The sequence below is a fragment of the Heliangelus exortis genome, chromosome Z (assembly GCF_036169615.1).
Source record: "Heliangelus exortis chromosome Z, bHelExo1.hap1, whole genome shotgun sequence".
Taxonomy (NCBI): Eukaryota; Metazoa; Chordata; class Aves; order Apodiformes; family Trochilidae; genus Heliangelus; species Heliangelus exortis.
This window is the reverse complement of record NC_092454.1, coordinates 57,638,264-57,654,265: the sequence shown is the minus strand read 5'-3', so window position 1 is coordinate 57,654,265 and position 16,002 is coordinate 57,638,264. Positions and strand designations below refer to the sequence as shown.

General features: G+C 36.6%; 1 protein-coding gene across 8 annotated transcripts in view; it reads left to right on the top strand.

Moving 5' to 3' along the window:
- DMXL1 (Dmx like 1) overlaps positions 1-16,002 on the top strand; it is an 84,728-nt gene that overhangs the window by 49,097 nt on the left and 19,629 nt on the right. For 4 of the 8 annotated variants that reach the window (XM_071731016.1, XM_071731019.1, XM_071731020.1 and 1 more), the window contains 8 exons: positions 97-288; positions 1,534-1,610; positions 2,653-2,780; positions 4,464-4,712; positions 4,986-5,099; positions 11,197-11,360; positions 12,319-12,461; positions 12,796-12,881. In XM_071731016.1, coding sequence (XP_071587117.1) covers positions 97-288; positions 1,534-1,610; positions 2,653-2,780; positions 4,464-4,712; positions 4,986-5,099; positions 11,197-11,360; positions 12,319-12,461; positions 12,796-12,881 — 1,153 coding nt within the window. The remainder of the gene's footprint in view (positions 1-96; positions 289-1,533; positions 1,611-2,652; positions 2,781-4,463; positions 4,713-4,985; positions 5,100-11,196; positions 11,361-12,318; positions 12,462-12,795; positions 12,882-16,002) is intronic. The other 4 variants (XM_071731018.1, XM_071731017.1, XM_071731022.1 and 1 more) reach the window with 3 other exon arrangements.

The following is a 16,002-nucleotide window of genomic DNA, read 5'->3' as shown; positions in this document are numbered from 1 at the left end:
TTTTTGTTTTGAATCCCATTCCCCTCTTTCAGAGGTTCTTCTGTTTCTTTAGGAATCTGTACTATTATTTTGTGTCTGTTTCTTGCTTGTTTTTAGGAGCAGTCAGTACAGATACCTTTCTACCCTCAACCAGAGCAGAGCTCCATACCTCTCCTATTTGCTTGCACAGCTAGTGCCAAAACAGTGGTGGCTAATCCCATGTTACATCTTGGTAATTTAACTCATGACATCTTACATGCCATAATAAATCTTGATTCACCACCTCATCCAGATACTCAGAACAACAAGGTGTGTATTTTTAAAGGTTTTTTTGGGATAGTTGTTGTTACTGTCCAGTTTGCTTAAGTTATTAATCTTTTTCTGACAGCATAAAAACTTTTAAGCATGTCTACCCATTACAAGTAATACAACTGTGGACATAGGTATTTTCTGTAGTACTTATCTAGGACTAAAATAATGTCCATCAATTATCCAGTTTAACCAATTTATTAACCAATTGTCCAGCAATGTCTTGCTGCAGAGACCATCTGTTTCAAGATACTGAAGTAGATAGGCCTCTCTCAGAACTGGACATTTGTCCAAGATGACATCTGTTATGGAAAATGTTCTACTACACTATCAGTGTGACATTTGTCTTTATGGCAGTATGATATGGTAATATGGTAATTACTTCTGTTCTAATAATGGTTAATTCTGTATTTGAAGCCTAGACCTAGGCAAAATTAAGTTTTGAAGTAATAAAGATTATTGCAGCAACATGTAGTATATTCACATTTCTTTTTGTGAAACAGTATGTGTGTTCATACAGTAAAATACAGCCAATTTTTAAAGCTATGTTTCTGTAAATTTTCTTCCATATTTAATCTTGGACTGGAAAGCAAACTTCAAATGCAAGGCTGCATCTTTCCTGAAATTTTCTAGGTCCCAAATCATGTTTACTTTTGCTACAGATTTATCAACAGGTTGCTCAGTTCCTAGTCTGTGTTTAATTTTGCGACTGAAGAGAATTTTTTTAACTGAACCTTTTTGATCATCTAATTCTCTAGTTCTGCATTTATGTGTTCATCAAGAAAATTGCCTGTTATGATAAAAATAGTAATCGATGTGATACTCAGGATATTGTGTGTCTGAGACCTCTGCAAGAACTGGTCAAAACTAAGCTGCATTATAATTTTCATTCTGATGCAAAGCTTTTGTATTCTGAGCAGCACATTGCTACAGTCTTGGGGTATGACAACTCATAACTGTTGTATAGAGGCTAAATACGTTTTCTTAGTTGAAAACACTGCACTGAGATCTGATCTATGTGTTGGTGGTACAATTGTTTCCCCATCCCTTTCATTGCAACTAATCAGTGACTAATCAGAAATTAGTTCTGAAGAGAAGGTGTCTTTTAAGGTATTTTTGCCATAAGAACTTGTACTTTCCATATTCAGTGCTTGTTCCACTGTTACAAATCTTTATACATATCTGGCTATGATACTAACTACTGTTCATCTTAAGTGTAATATGTTCTGCAAAACTGTCTTACAGATATATGTAATGCATACCTTAGCAGCATCACTCTCTGCTTGCATCTACCAGTGCCTTTGTGATGGCCACAGCTACAGGTAAAGTTTTATGAAAGGTGCTTTTTAGAGAATGTTCATAGAATCATATTAAGTTAGGGGTTGGAAGAAATCGCAAAAGCTCATCTAGTCCAACCCCCCCAGGCAGAGCAGGTCACACAAACACATCCAGGTGGGCTTGGAATGTCTCCAGGGAAGGAGACCCCACAACCTCCCTGGGCATCCTGTTCCAGTGCCCTGTCACCCTCACAGTGAAAAAATTCTTCCTAATATTTATGCAGAACTACCTATGCTCCAGCTTATAACCATTACCCCTTGTCCTATTATTAGTTACCCCTGACAAAAGCTTGACTCCATCCTCCTGGCACTTGCCCCTTACATATTTATAAACATTCATGAGGTCACCCCTCAATCTCCTCTTCTCCAAGCTGAAGAGACCCAGCTCCCTCAGTCTTTCCTCACAAGGGAAATGTTCCACTCCCTTCATCATCTTGGTTGGTCTGTGCTGGACTCTCTCAAACAGTTCCCGATCCTTCTGGAGCTGAGGGGCCCAGAAGTGGACAAATATTCCAGATGTGGCAGGGCAGAGTAGAGGGGGAGGAGAAAATCTCTTTACCTACTAACTACCCCCCTTCTAATGCACCCCAGGATGTCATTGGCCTTCTTGGCCAAGAGGATACAGTGCTGGTTCATGGTCATCCATCCATCCACCAGCACCCCCAGATCCCTTTCCCTTATGCTGCTCTCCAACAGCTCAGTCCCCCACCCATACTAGTATCTGGTGTTATTCTTTCCCATACTTTATATTTCCCTTGCTGTAATTCATTAAATTTCTGTCTGCCCAACTCTCCAATCTCTCCAGGTCCCTCTGAATGGCAGCACAGCCTTCTGGGGTGTCAGCCACTCCTCCCACCTTTGTGTCATCAGCAGACTTGTCAATACTCTGTCTCTGTAATGATGGTGTAATAGAGAGTGCACCAGAAGGCAGTGTTCATACTTGCCCACAACTACAAAAGGCTATCACATGAATAGTTTTAGACATAACTTTTTTTTAAGTGCGACATGCCACTTTTCTGTTTCACAGCTCATTTCAAGCAAATCAATTCACTGGAACAGTATATCAGACAGTGCTATTAAGTCATCACCATTCTCTAAGAACAGCAAGCTTAGAAGAAACAGTGACTCCCAATACATCACCTGCTCAGTGGCCAGGTATATAATATGTTTTATTCCTCTTAAGAGAAATTTAGTTTTGTGGATCCATTGTAAGAGCACGTTGCTATGTTTTTGAACTTTTGAGTAGTGTTTGTAACAGCTACATGGTAAAAATAAGTTCTTACAATAAAAATGTATACTTATTTTTCAAAAGCTGTAAGCTAGTAATTCTGGTTACTCACTAAGTCAAGTTGATTTTTATTGCTTTCTTGTTCTAAAAAATGTTAGTGGGATTCTAGTGTAAAGGGCAAGTAAATGGGAAGTAGGGTGTTTCCTGTGCTGTTTGACCCACCTGCAGGTGAAAAATCAGTCTCACCATTATTCTACTTCCTTACTCCTGAAAAGGACTTAAAAAGCTATCATAGTTTGTGCTCCATCTTGGGATGATTCTTGCATATGTACAACTTTTGAACTAACTTGAAACTAAGAAGTGTCTAATGAATTATGTTTTTCTGTAGCTTTAAAACCCGGTTAGGATTTCAGATCATTGTTAATGATCTATCCTAATGAAGCTGCACTGGTCACATTAGTGGGAGTGTAAGCCATGTAATATATTTCTGTATGAGCTTCAGTTTACAGCACTAACTTTAATGGAAGTTTTACCAAGATATATACTTTAATATTACAGGTTTTGTTTTTTCCATAAGTAAATTTTGCACTATAAAGCCTTTTGGAGAACCTTAAGCAGTTTTTATGGCTTATACTATCCCGGTTTTTTGTTTTCTGCAAAACATTCTGTCAGTGAATCTGTATATTTTAGACAAAAATTCTAAAATCATGTTTTCTCTATATTTCGTCACTTGCATAGTAAAATTTCTCAAGAGTAAAACAAGTGATTGTTAACATTGATTCCTTAAACTGATTTTTTTTTTTTTATGACTGGCAGCATAATTCTTTGTACACTGTTATTTGTATTTTCAATTATGGGCTCAAAGTGACACAGTGGCACCACATCTAAATCTCAACAACTTTTTCTGGGAGCATGAAAACTCTAAGATGTTTAGTACTTAGGTGAAGGAACACTTGTCAGACAATGCAATTGATACCATGGTTTTTGGTTGGTTTTACCACTGTGAAGTGAGAATACAGCATTTCAATTTACAGTGTTATGCTGGAGTTAAAAACCTTACTGAAGAAGAGACACTAAAGGAAGGCCAATGAGAAGATTAGTAATTTTATTTTAACTGTAAGATTTGGATGCTATGTTTTGAATATACTGTGAGGTACTGGAGTAAAAACAGAGCTAACCATTTGCTAAAAGAATTGAGGTAAAAAAGAGAGCTGAGATATGAAGGCAAGAAAAATTAATATAAATAATTTAACTGAATGTTGTATCATAATTTCAGTAGCAGGGAGCTGAATTAAAACTGCCAGTGTTTTGTGTAAGATATATTCCCAAATTTGAGTACTTTTTCCCTCTTGTTCTTGAAAAGTTGCTGTGTATTTCTTTAACTGCTAGTCTAAAACATGAAGCTGAAAAGCTATAATGAACTGGTAAAAACAAGTAGCATGCCACTTTCCTGTAGAATTTTCGGTTTCCTCCAAAACATAGATTTTTTTCTACACTAGAAGATACTAAATAATGTAGGTTGCCAGTCAAAATACCAGTGATAATCCAGAGTATGCCCTCACACCTCTAAAAATATTTCTTTCTTTCTTTATTTATTTATTTATAAACAGGAATAACAGCTCTAATACGTCTCTTGAATTCTGCTGGTGAGGAAGCACAGCCAGGTCTCACAGTTTTGCTTTGTGAAATTCTAACTGCAGTCTATCTGAGCCTGTTTATCCATGGTCTAGCAACACATTCTAGTAATGAGTTGTATAGAATTATGGCTCATCCACTTAACAACAAAATGTGGTCTGCTGTCTTTGGAGGAGGAGCACATACACCAACCACAGGACAACTGCAGTCAAAGGCAAAACCTGGTAAGCTATATTGCTTATAATATGTCTTCTCAGGGTTTTTTTAAGAAAATGGTGTGACTTCTGAAAGCTTAAGAGTAATTGCTTTAACAGAGATGATTGCTACTGAAGTAAGGTTTTCAAGAGGCACAACTGCTGTAATGTGAGGGGATTAAGTTAATTTTAAGAGAATATTTCCAGTACTATTACAGCCTAGTTTTTAATGTGTTCCAAGTTCTCTTAAAACAGGAATATATTCCCATTTTACGAATACAGTATGTTTTCTTTCTTTGGCAGGTAGGCACTTCCCAATGCCTAGCCCACATCAGGTAGTAGTATTCTCCATGGAATGCGTGGGGTTTTCCAAATCCCTCACTGCCTTCAGTACTCATAGTCCTACCAAATCTTCAGGCAAGATGCTAGATTTAGTACTAGGCCTCTACATGCAGTTTGCAATGTGTGATTTTTTTTATTTTTTTTTTTTTTTGCATATGTAGAAAGACAGAAAAACTTCTGTTTGCAAGCCATGACATTAAAATTCAAAGCAAAGTTTTGTAACTAAAGCAGCAGTTGAATTGGGCCTTTTTTAAAAAAAGAAAATTAGAAATACTATTGCTTTCTTACTACGCTTAATTTGAAGTCAATATTAAATATAAACTGACTTTGACCATGGTTTGAAAGAATCAGAAGTGTTTCAGATCTTTGGGCAGCTGCTTGTTTGGCTTTTTGAATATAAGCATTACTGTGCATGTGGATTTCTAAATGTTGATTCTAGACATTACAAAGAAAAGATGTCTTGATACTTAGTTTTGATAGACTGATAATCCCCTTAGAAAAGCAAACAAACTCCATATTTTAAATTCAGATTATTATGAATTATGCTGAGGTCCAAAATGAATTCTGTAATGCTTTCTTTTTGGTACGATTTTGTGCTTTGTTATTTCATCGGACTTTTTAAAAATCAAGAGCAACAACCCTAGAGATTATATATTAGTTTTTAAAAATAAAATCTTGTAAAGAAGAACATAAACCACAGCAACTTACTGCATCACATCTGAATATGTGTGTGTGTATATATATATATATGAAAAACTAACTTGAACTATATAATTTTAATTATTACTGCAGTTACATGCATGTAACATTTTAAAATGTATTACCTTGCATTTAAGGAAAATGAAAATGTAGTCCGTTTAAATACAGACTTTTTAATACATTTAGAAAAGTATTTTCAGAGTAGAGATCTTTATCAAAAGTATATTCTTATTGTAGATCTGATCATTTATATCTGAATTGAACAAATGTTTATTATCACTAAGGTAAATATATTTGCTATATCAAAATTAGCGGAAGGTGTGTCTGGCTTTTCATTGCAAGTCTAGGTTTTCTAGGTATTGGTAACTGTATACTGAGGTGTGTTAATACTGCTGCTACTACTCTTTCAAAGTTATACCATAACTGTTTTTATATCGATATGTATTCTGAAATGTATATTAAATGCTTATCCACTCCATGTTTTCCTTAAAAATTATGCTGGGTGTCAAATCACAGAATTAGTAAACTGTTGCTGGAAGAATGAAGAAGGTGAAAACAAGAATTTAGGGGAAGAATTGATCTTTTAAAATACTAATTTGTAGAGGTAATCAAACACGGGAAAAAGGGCCTAGATGTGCTGTGGAGTCTCCATCTTTGGAGTTATTTGAAACCTGAACAAAGTAGGTTGTTACCTAGGCTATCCCTGTTCTGAGGGAGGGGGTTTGGCCAGATACCCTCCAACCTATATAATTATAGGATTCTGTAGGTCTATTTGATTTCAGCTTGTGCTTATCTAAAGCACATTTGTGGGAAGGAGTTTTGAACACATGCCTTTCTCTGTCACTTGAAATTAAAGAAGAGGGTAAAAAACAACAACAAAAAAGGAGTCAGATTACTAAACCAGCTATATTTTTGCCCTTACATTTATCTTTTGCTTATTCTTAATAATTTTGCTTTAACAGTAAGAAATCGATAATATAATTTCCTGTTGTCAACTACTACATGCTTCAGGAGTAAATTAAATACAAAACTACTTGTGCCCTTCTAGAAAAATACTGCCATTACAGATTTTCTAAATATCTGACTCTTCTATAGAACATCTAAGCAGAAGATTAATTTAATTTTTGGACAAGTTTTGCATAGGCAATTGTAAAGAAAAAAGAAACCCTTAGAATTCTTGCATCTGTGTGCTTGCTCTGTATCTCCTGTGAAGTAGGTTTCATCCAGACTCTAAAGCAAAGCAATGACAACAAAAATTGAACTTTCATTAGTAGTGCTTCAGACTAGGTGTTACAGTTCCATCTGTCTGATCTCAATTTCACCAGCAAATCAGAAACATCAGTAAGAAGTCTTCATAGTTAGACTATCTCCAGGAATGGCTTAATCTCAGAAGAGCTAAAAGGACACACAATCTTCAAGTATTAAAGGCTACATGTTCATGTAAGAACCTGCATTATAGTTAGTGATGGAAACTGATACTAAAGTGAGAATAATGGCCTTGAATTTTATCTGTCTTCCAGAGACTACAGTGTTGGGTTTTTCTTAAAATACTTGAGAGTACTGAGTAGTTCATTACTTGTATGGCCTTTCTATTGTATATTAAAGTCTTCGTCTCCTCATTATTACTCTTCTTATTCTTGTTTATGTCAGCCATTAAAATAGATTAAAAGTCTGACATGAAGTGTTCACACTGAATGATGGAGTAATTTTGGCTCAGTAGAAGCCTCAGTAGATTCTCAGAACAGGAAATGTTCACAGAGTTTGTCACAAAGTATTTTGTTGTGTTTAACTAACTTTTGACAGGTTTCTACTCCCCATGTGTTGAAGTGATCACAATTTATATGTCTTCAGAAACATCTGAGTGTAGTGTGCAGGAGGATGGCCTGAAAGGCGGGGGCGTGCTTTGAGCCTTTTAGTGAATCACTATTACTAAACGGTACATAAATACAACAAGGAATTTATGGTCTTGTGTGTGTATAGTAATTAAACTGCAGCTTATAGAACTTGATTGCAATTGGTACTTTTGAATGTCAATTTATTACATTGATTACCTTGGCCATGTGAGCTCTTGCCCATGAGTAAGCATAATATCACATAAAAACCCTCAGGATTTGTAACCATGGAAAGTGAACATTTTTTTCAGGTTTGAAATGAAAATGTCCAGCAGTGCAGACTTTCACTGGGCTGCTATTCTGGTTGGCTTTCACAGCTTCCTAAAGAATTTAGGAAAAAATCTGTGCAGGGGTTTTATACTTCTGAAATGATTTAAGGTGCAACTTAATCAGTATTTCTTTGTCATGTTTCTGTCATTCCACTGTATTCAGGGTTCAGCAGTGCTGGTACTTTTTGTGCCTGCAATCAAGAATGATGCTTATGTAAGAAAAGTACTTCATAATTTTACCTCTCTTAATAAGGATTTCCATTTTTCATAGGGTATTGGCTATTGATGTGTCATGCCTGCTCACAGTTTACAATAAAGCACAGTAACTTTAAGTCTTTTCCTTTTTTTTTTTTTGGAAATTGTAACGCATTTGTCTTCTAGCTCTTCCTGGGAAAGTGTAAGGAAGATAATGTGAGCAAGATGTTTTTTAAATATCATTGCTTGTTTTAGATCTTGGAAGAAATAGAAACATATAACTGAAATGAATGAAAAAACAAGCAAAATTTTAAGTAGAAATAAGAGCAATTTGAAATTGAATATAATTGGTTAACTGAAGTTCCAAATTACAAAGTCAGATTTCAGTGACTGAATTTGTTAATTTATTTAAAGGTGTATAGGAGAAAAAAATCGCCATTAGTAGTATGTTTTTCAAACCACTTAAATGGTTGTACTTTGATTTGCCTTAAATATTGAATTTTTTCCAATGGCAGTATTCTTAAAAGACAAAGAACAATCCAGCAGAACAGAAAAAATACTGTTTTAAAATAAAGCATTTGTTTTTTGATTTCTGCTTCGAACAACTTCCAAGTATATACTTGCTTATTTCTGTCATGCAACTGTTGCTCCTTACTTCATGCCCAGTGAATTTTTTTTAAGCAATTGCTAAAATTTCAGTGATGCATGTGCATGCTCTTTCTTAACTGATGAGCTTTAAATAATTAAATGAAAATTCATTGTACTACAGCTACTATACTGTGACTTTTAGTACAGGTAAGTAAATTGCAACTAATATTCCTGAGAGGGGCAAAAAAAAAGTATAGTAGTGCAACAAAAACTGTTAAAGTGTCCCAGCTTCAGGATGAAAGATGAGATGTTGTCTTCAGCTTTGATTAGATTCTATTGAAAAAATATTCTTCAGTTCAGCTGCTTGTAGTGGCAATGGTCACCTTTACACATGGTGAGAAATGGTTCTGAAAATCCTTCAAAAAACATGTGGGTTTTTGTCTCAAAAATGACCAAAATGATGAAAAAATTTCATCAAACAGAGTATTTGCCTGTTTGAGAGAAAAAAAATTAAAAATCATAGTTGTGAGGGATGTAAGACTTGGAAAATTTTTGTTTCTTTTAAGAGAATTTGAATTTTAGCTTCCTTGGGGTTTACAGTTACCTCAGTTTGCATTACAAACATGTAAGTCTAATATGTGTAATATAAGTTCCTAAATGAGCACTGTTTCTTTTGTGCAATGTCAGACCTTCTGTTTTCAAGTGATTAGAGTACCCATAAGAGTTTTGAAGGAAATATTCTTTCAAACATCTATCAAGACTCAAAATTCTCCTTTCCATAAACCCTGTAAACAACAACAACAAAAAAGGAAACACTTATTTGAAGTAGCTCACCCCAGACCTGTAGGGATGCTGGCTTTTTTTCTTGTCTTGCTAGCATTATTAACAGGAGAAAGTAATTTGACAAGACTCAGTGGAAATTAGTTTTGTGGGCCTTTGGTAGCAGAAGAGAATAAGGAAAGTTAAAACCATAGACTGCCCATTTACATTTATGATGTTCATATTAGTTCTTCCTTGCAATCAGTCTGGCCCAGCATTAAACATACTTAACTAAGAAAGAAACAATTTGAAAGATTTTATGTACCCCAACTGGATTTTTTTGGTTGTTTTTTGTTTGGTTGGTTTGTTATTTTGTTTTTTGTTTAGATTTCAAAAAAAGTAAGTGAGGTGTCATGAAGCATTACTGTATTCTGTGGTATCTTTTGGCGGTGTCGTAATTTTCAAGCCAAGGGAGATTTTGAAATGTTTAAAAAAAGAATAAATGTTCGGTACTTGGTTAGATAGGTATTGGAAGTTTTGGAGATGTCAAAAGGCAGTTCAAAAAAATTTCAAAAATATCTTCTCCCTATTAATCTTCATGTTTTAGCTTTATTTGTTTTACATACGTCTTGAACCCATTCACTTGTTTCACTATAGAAACTAATCTCATGCATTACCTGTATCTACTTGAAAATAAATTTTACAATCAGTTAGGAAATGGATTCAAGTCCATTTTGCCTGTAATAGAAGGGGAATGAAGGCCACAGCATTACAGCAAATTGGCAAATGCAGTTCCCTTTCTCCCTTGTCCCTTCCACTTTAGAAGTGTTTTGGAGAGCTAGAACACTAACTTACATCTCAAAGACAGTGACAATTCAACTGACAATGTTCCTCCTTTACCTGACAGGCTGTATTGGAATAGTTTATCTACCAAGAACCAGCATCTGAAATGAGGCTTCTTTTTTCTTCTATGATATAACCACACTAGGATGTATCTGATAGCTTGGATAATCTGTTTTCCTGAGTACTGTAATTATCAAGAACATAATTCAAAAAAGTCTCATGTAGACTCTTCTTATTCTGAAAGAAGTCAGTGTTGGGGGATATGAGGGGATTCCTCAACTCCTAGGATTTAAATTACAAAGTATTACAAATAATTAATTAATATAAATAAATAATTCTTTCCTGTTTAAAGCATATATTGGATTGTATTTGTTAAAGTGGGGCCTTTTGTGTTTGCTGGAGAAATACATTGCCAGGATGTATGGTTTTAGGATAATTGTACCATTTAGAAAAAAGTACTGACCTCCTTGGAAGGAGACACAGAGAGAGTAGGAGTGGCAAGGTTAGATATTTTCACTTACATATTCTGAAAGACAAGACACTCTGCTTCTCTTCAAAAGAAAACATAGTATGCAGTAATGCTTCTTAAAGTAATTTAGTTTCATGGTACTGATACTTGAGCAACAGTATTTGCACTTTTTCTTGTAGGAAGAAAGCTTCTAATGCAGTTAGAATGCCATTCTTTACTATTCTATATTTTTGCTGGGGGAGTGGGGTCCCTTGTGTATTTCTATATACTAGTTTTGAGTATTTGAGGACTAACATTCCCTCTGGTTGTTTGCTAAAGAAATGTTAAGACAAAAATCTGAAAACTTGTCATGAGCAAGATTTTAACTCTGTTGGAAATCTTTTTTTAAAAAGCAGTGGAGAGATGGAGCAGATGATTTAAAGCAACATTTACATTAACTGTATTTTCTTCCTCTGCAGATGATGGAGAGAAACAGCAAAAACATTACAGGCTTTCATCACAAACCTCTCCAAAAGAGAGTTCTCAGTTGCCGGTGTTGCCATTGGTAGACCATGAATCTCCATCTTGCAAAGAAAGATTTATTCCTCCTGAGCTTAGCATCTGGGATTATTTCATTGCAAAGGTAATTTTTGTCACTGTATAACAGTTAAATATCTTCTAAAATTTTTGGGTGGTAATTTTTCTCTTCTTAGTCTTTATTCTAGCTATTGATGTGTCATAGAAGCACCCTGATTTTATTCCTCTTATTTAACTTTTTCTAAAACATTGCCTGTGGGTATTTTTGAAACAGCTTTCTTAAACTGTTGCTATGAATTTTTTTAATGTTGCTTTTTACAGTTACAGAATACAAATGTATCAGTAGTCATGGATCATCAATTTAAACAAACAAGGAAGTGTGAGAAAGTTTATTATCTGTTTTAAATGGGTGAACTGAAGATGTATGATTACTTGAAATAAATTTATGTTGCCTTCTGTCACGTCTGCAGTGGCAGATCTTTTTTTGTAGAAACTTAAATAATTGTGTGGTGTTGTATGGGACATTGCTATATCAAGTATTAGCCATATCAGTAAAATAAATATAAAACTCATATTTTAGGGGCAAGGAGAGAGAGAAAAATGCAAATAATGAGTAATGTAGTGTAGCACTGATGGTGGACTTTCCAGAAATATTGAACTCTGTAGGCAAGGATAGCAGTCCTCTGACCTCTTGGAAGAACTAGATTAAAAATATACTGGTGCTTTGGCTACTCTCTGATGAGTAACAAGCTTGTGTGTCCTGTGTGAGGTCTCATATATCTGACATGAAAGTAAAGCAAAATAAGAATTGGAAAACTTATTATTTTACTTTCAGCATTAGAATTTTGAGTAATGTCAGAGATAGTTAAGTTGTTAAAGTATGCCATGCTCATACACAGTTAACCATTTACATGAGGTACAAACTCCAAATGGTAATAAATAAAGATGATGTGGCTGCTGTTATAATAAAAAGCATTAAATATTATAATTGTGTGTTTTTAAAAGATAATTAAAACTATATGCTGGCTAGTAGATACTCAAGGAACATTTGTTTATATTTTTAGCCTTTTCTTCCATCACAAAGTAGAGTGGAATATGATTCAGAAGAGAGTCTGGAAAGTGGTGAAGATGATGATGATGATGTTGATGAAGATGTGTTTGCATCAAACTCGCACAATCAAGAGCATTCTAACTCAAATTCATACAGGTCAGTAGCTCCTCAGAATGCAAGATGATCTGTTATGGCTAGACCTGAGTTTTTAGCATTTTAACTTTTCATATAATGCATTGGTTTCTTGTAATTTCATGGCAGTGCATTATTTAGATAGCAGTTAGTTTTTCACAATGATTCTCCTACATGTTTTATTAATACGTGATAAAGTCACTTTTGAATTCAAAATATCTGTAATAGTCTAAAATACTGTTTAATAGTTTTCAGCTGTTTATATTGAGGATTTAAATCTGAATTTAAATCCTAATAGTGAATAAGTTAGAAATTGATTTTCCTATTAGTAAATGACTTACTAGTGCTTTCTTGTTAGTTGGTCACTGATGAGATTGGCAATGGTTCAGATGGTACTTCACAATTTGAAGATTTTCTACCCTTTGGCTGGACATGATCTTTCAGGTAATGAGCAGCAGAGTTGTCTTTTCATACTTAATAACCACAGTTAAAATCAGTAATGTGTTGAGTAATATTGTGTAGTTTTATATTCAGTGCAAAAATTCGTAACTTCTGTGGTCTGGGAATAATTGCTCTGATTCTGTTTATCATCCTGGTACATTTATGAAATAATATTGAGAGTGGTGGGTAAGAAGGAATGTACAGCCATTAACAGAAATATCTGTATACTTAATTTTTTCTTTGCCTTTAGTCATACAAGATGTATTTCCTTGTGTATTTTTTGTGCTTTCAAGATACATCATTCCTACAACTTGTTTCATAGAATCATGGAATGATTTTTATTAGAAGGTTCTTTAAAGATCATCTAGTCCAGCCCCCTTGCTGTAGGCAAAGACATCTTTTACTAGACCTTGTTGCTCAAAGCCTTATTCAATCTGATCTTGAACACTTCCAGGGAGGGGCAACATCCACAGCTTCTTTGTCAAGCTAACCCAGTGTTACACTATCCTCATGAAAAATTTCTTCATTATTTGTACCCTAAATCTACTCTCTTTTTAGTTTAAAACCATTATGTTTTTTCTCCTGACACTTCAGGATTTGATAAAATGTCTTCCTCCATCCTTCTTGTAAGTCACAGACTGATAGAATGGTTTGAGTTGTAAGGGACTTTAATGATCCTCTAGTTCCAACCCCCCTGAATGGGCAGGGACCTCTCCCACTAGACCAGGTTGCTCAAAACCCTATTTAACCTGGCCCTGAACACTTCCAGGGAAGGAGCAGCCACAACTTCCCTGAATAACCTGTTCGAGTGTTTCACCAGCCTCATGGGAAAGAGTTCCTTTTAAGGTCTCATCTAAATCTGCACTCTTCCAGTGTAAAGCCATTACCCATTGTCTTGTGACTACATACCTTTGTAAAAAGTCCCTCCACAGCATTCCTGCAGGCCCACTTCTGGTACCGGACCTTCTGCTGCTAGAAGGTTTCCACGCAACCCACTCTTCTCCAGGCTGAACAACCCCAACTCTCTCAGCAGGTCTTCATAGGAGAGGTTGTCCAGCTCTCTGATCATCTTTGCAGCCTTCCTCTGGATTCACTCCAGCAGCTCCATGTCCTTATTATGTTGGATACTCCAGAGATGGACACTGTAGTCCAGGATATGGTCTCAGAAGCAGAATACAGGGGGAGAATTGCCTCCATCAACCTACTGGTCACACTTCTGATGAAGCCCGGGGTGTGGTTGGCTTTCTGGGCTGCAAGTGCACATTGCTGGCTCGTGTAGAGCTTCTCATCAGCCAACACCCCAAAGTCCTTCTCCTTAGGGCACTTCTCAATCCATTCTCAGACCAGCCTATAATTGTGTTTCAGATTGCACTGACCCATGTGCAGGACTTTGCACTTGGCCTTGTTGAACTGCATGAGGTTGGTGTGGGACCACCACTTAGTGGATGCCATCCTTTCCTTCCAGCGTGCTGACCACACCATACAGATTGGTGCTGCTGGCAAAGTTGGTGAGGGTGCACTAAATCCTGTTGTCCATGTCACTGACAAGGATGATGAACAGCACTGTTCCAAGTACCAGCCCTTGAGGAATGCCTCTCATCACTTGTCTCCACTTGGACATAGAGCCACTGACCACAACTCTGAGTGTGACCCTGCAGCCACAGAGTTGTCTGTCAAGTCTGTATCTCTCCAATTTAGAGACAAGGGTGTTGTGGAATAGTGTCAAACACTGATAGATCATCAAGTACATGATGCCAGTTGCTCTCTCCTTGTCCACCAACACTGTTACCCCATGGTAAAAGGTCACCAGAGTTGTGACCAAATTTGTCAGACACAATTTGCATTGGTAAAGCCATGTTGGCTGTCACCAGTCACTTCCTTGTTTTCCATATGTCTTAGCATTGTTTCCAGGAGGATCTGCTCCAGGACATTGTTGGGCACAGAACTTTGACTGATGAGCTTGTAGTTCCCCAGTGTCTTTTTTTTTCTCTTTTTGAACATGGGGGGTTATGTTTCCCCTTCTCCAGTCAGTGAGAACTTCACCAGGCTGCGATGACTAATCAAATATGATTGATAGTGGCTTTGAAACTTCATCAGCCAGCTTCCTCAGGACTTGCAAATGGGTTTCATCAGGGCCCATGCACTTGTGCACTTTAAGGTTCCTGAGATGGTTTTGAACCTGTTCTCTCCCACAGTGGGTGGATCTTTTTTCCAGTCTCTGTCTTTGCCTTCTGCAGCAGGTGGTGTGACGAGAGCCCTTGCGGGTGAAGACTGAGACAAAAGTACCATAGCCTTCTTCATATCCCATGTGACCAGGTCTTTTAAGTTGGGTCCCCATTGAAGCTCTTTTACCGCCTGGGATTACATTCTACAGAACTTCAGGTGTTCTCCTGTTGACCTGTGAATCCTTTTTCAGGTCCAGGACATCTGTTACTGGCACCAGCCTCAAAGTGGTGGCTGTGGGATGGACTGGGAACCCCTTTCTCCAGCAAATCCAGTTTAAAACCTCCATTACTAAATTGGCAAGTCAATGGCCCCCTTCATTGACAAATGGACCCTGTCACCCCTAGGAGACCAGATTTCTCAAAGCGAGTCACATGATATGAGTAGCCAAAGCCTTGTCTGTGACACCACTCCTTTAACCATATATTGATTTTCCCAATTAGACTGGCCTTTTTAAATAGCTTCTCTTTCACCAGGAAGTCTGATGAAAGACTGCCTTGACTCTTGAATCCTTCACAGGTACTCCCAGGGCTCTGTAATCCTTCTTGATGGTCTTCAGATTGTTTCTTACTTTACCACTGCTGTCCATGTGAAACAGCAGCAGCAGATAATAGAGGGACATACAAATTTTGATAGTCTCTTGGTGACATCTTTGCTATGAGCCCCCTGTAGGCAGCATACCTCTAGAGAGTGGGTCAAATTAGCTTAAATGCATCAAGTCCCCTTTAAGTATTGAAAGGATACAGTACAGGGTCTGTACAGGTATGTCTTTGTTTTACTGAGAGCACCAGTACCCTAGTGGTACTCTAGTTGGGGTCTTATGAGAACAGACTAGAAGGAGTTAATCACCTCCCTCACCCTGATGGCCACGCTTCTTTTTGTGCAGCCCAGGATGCAATTA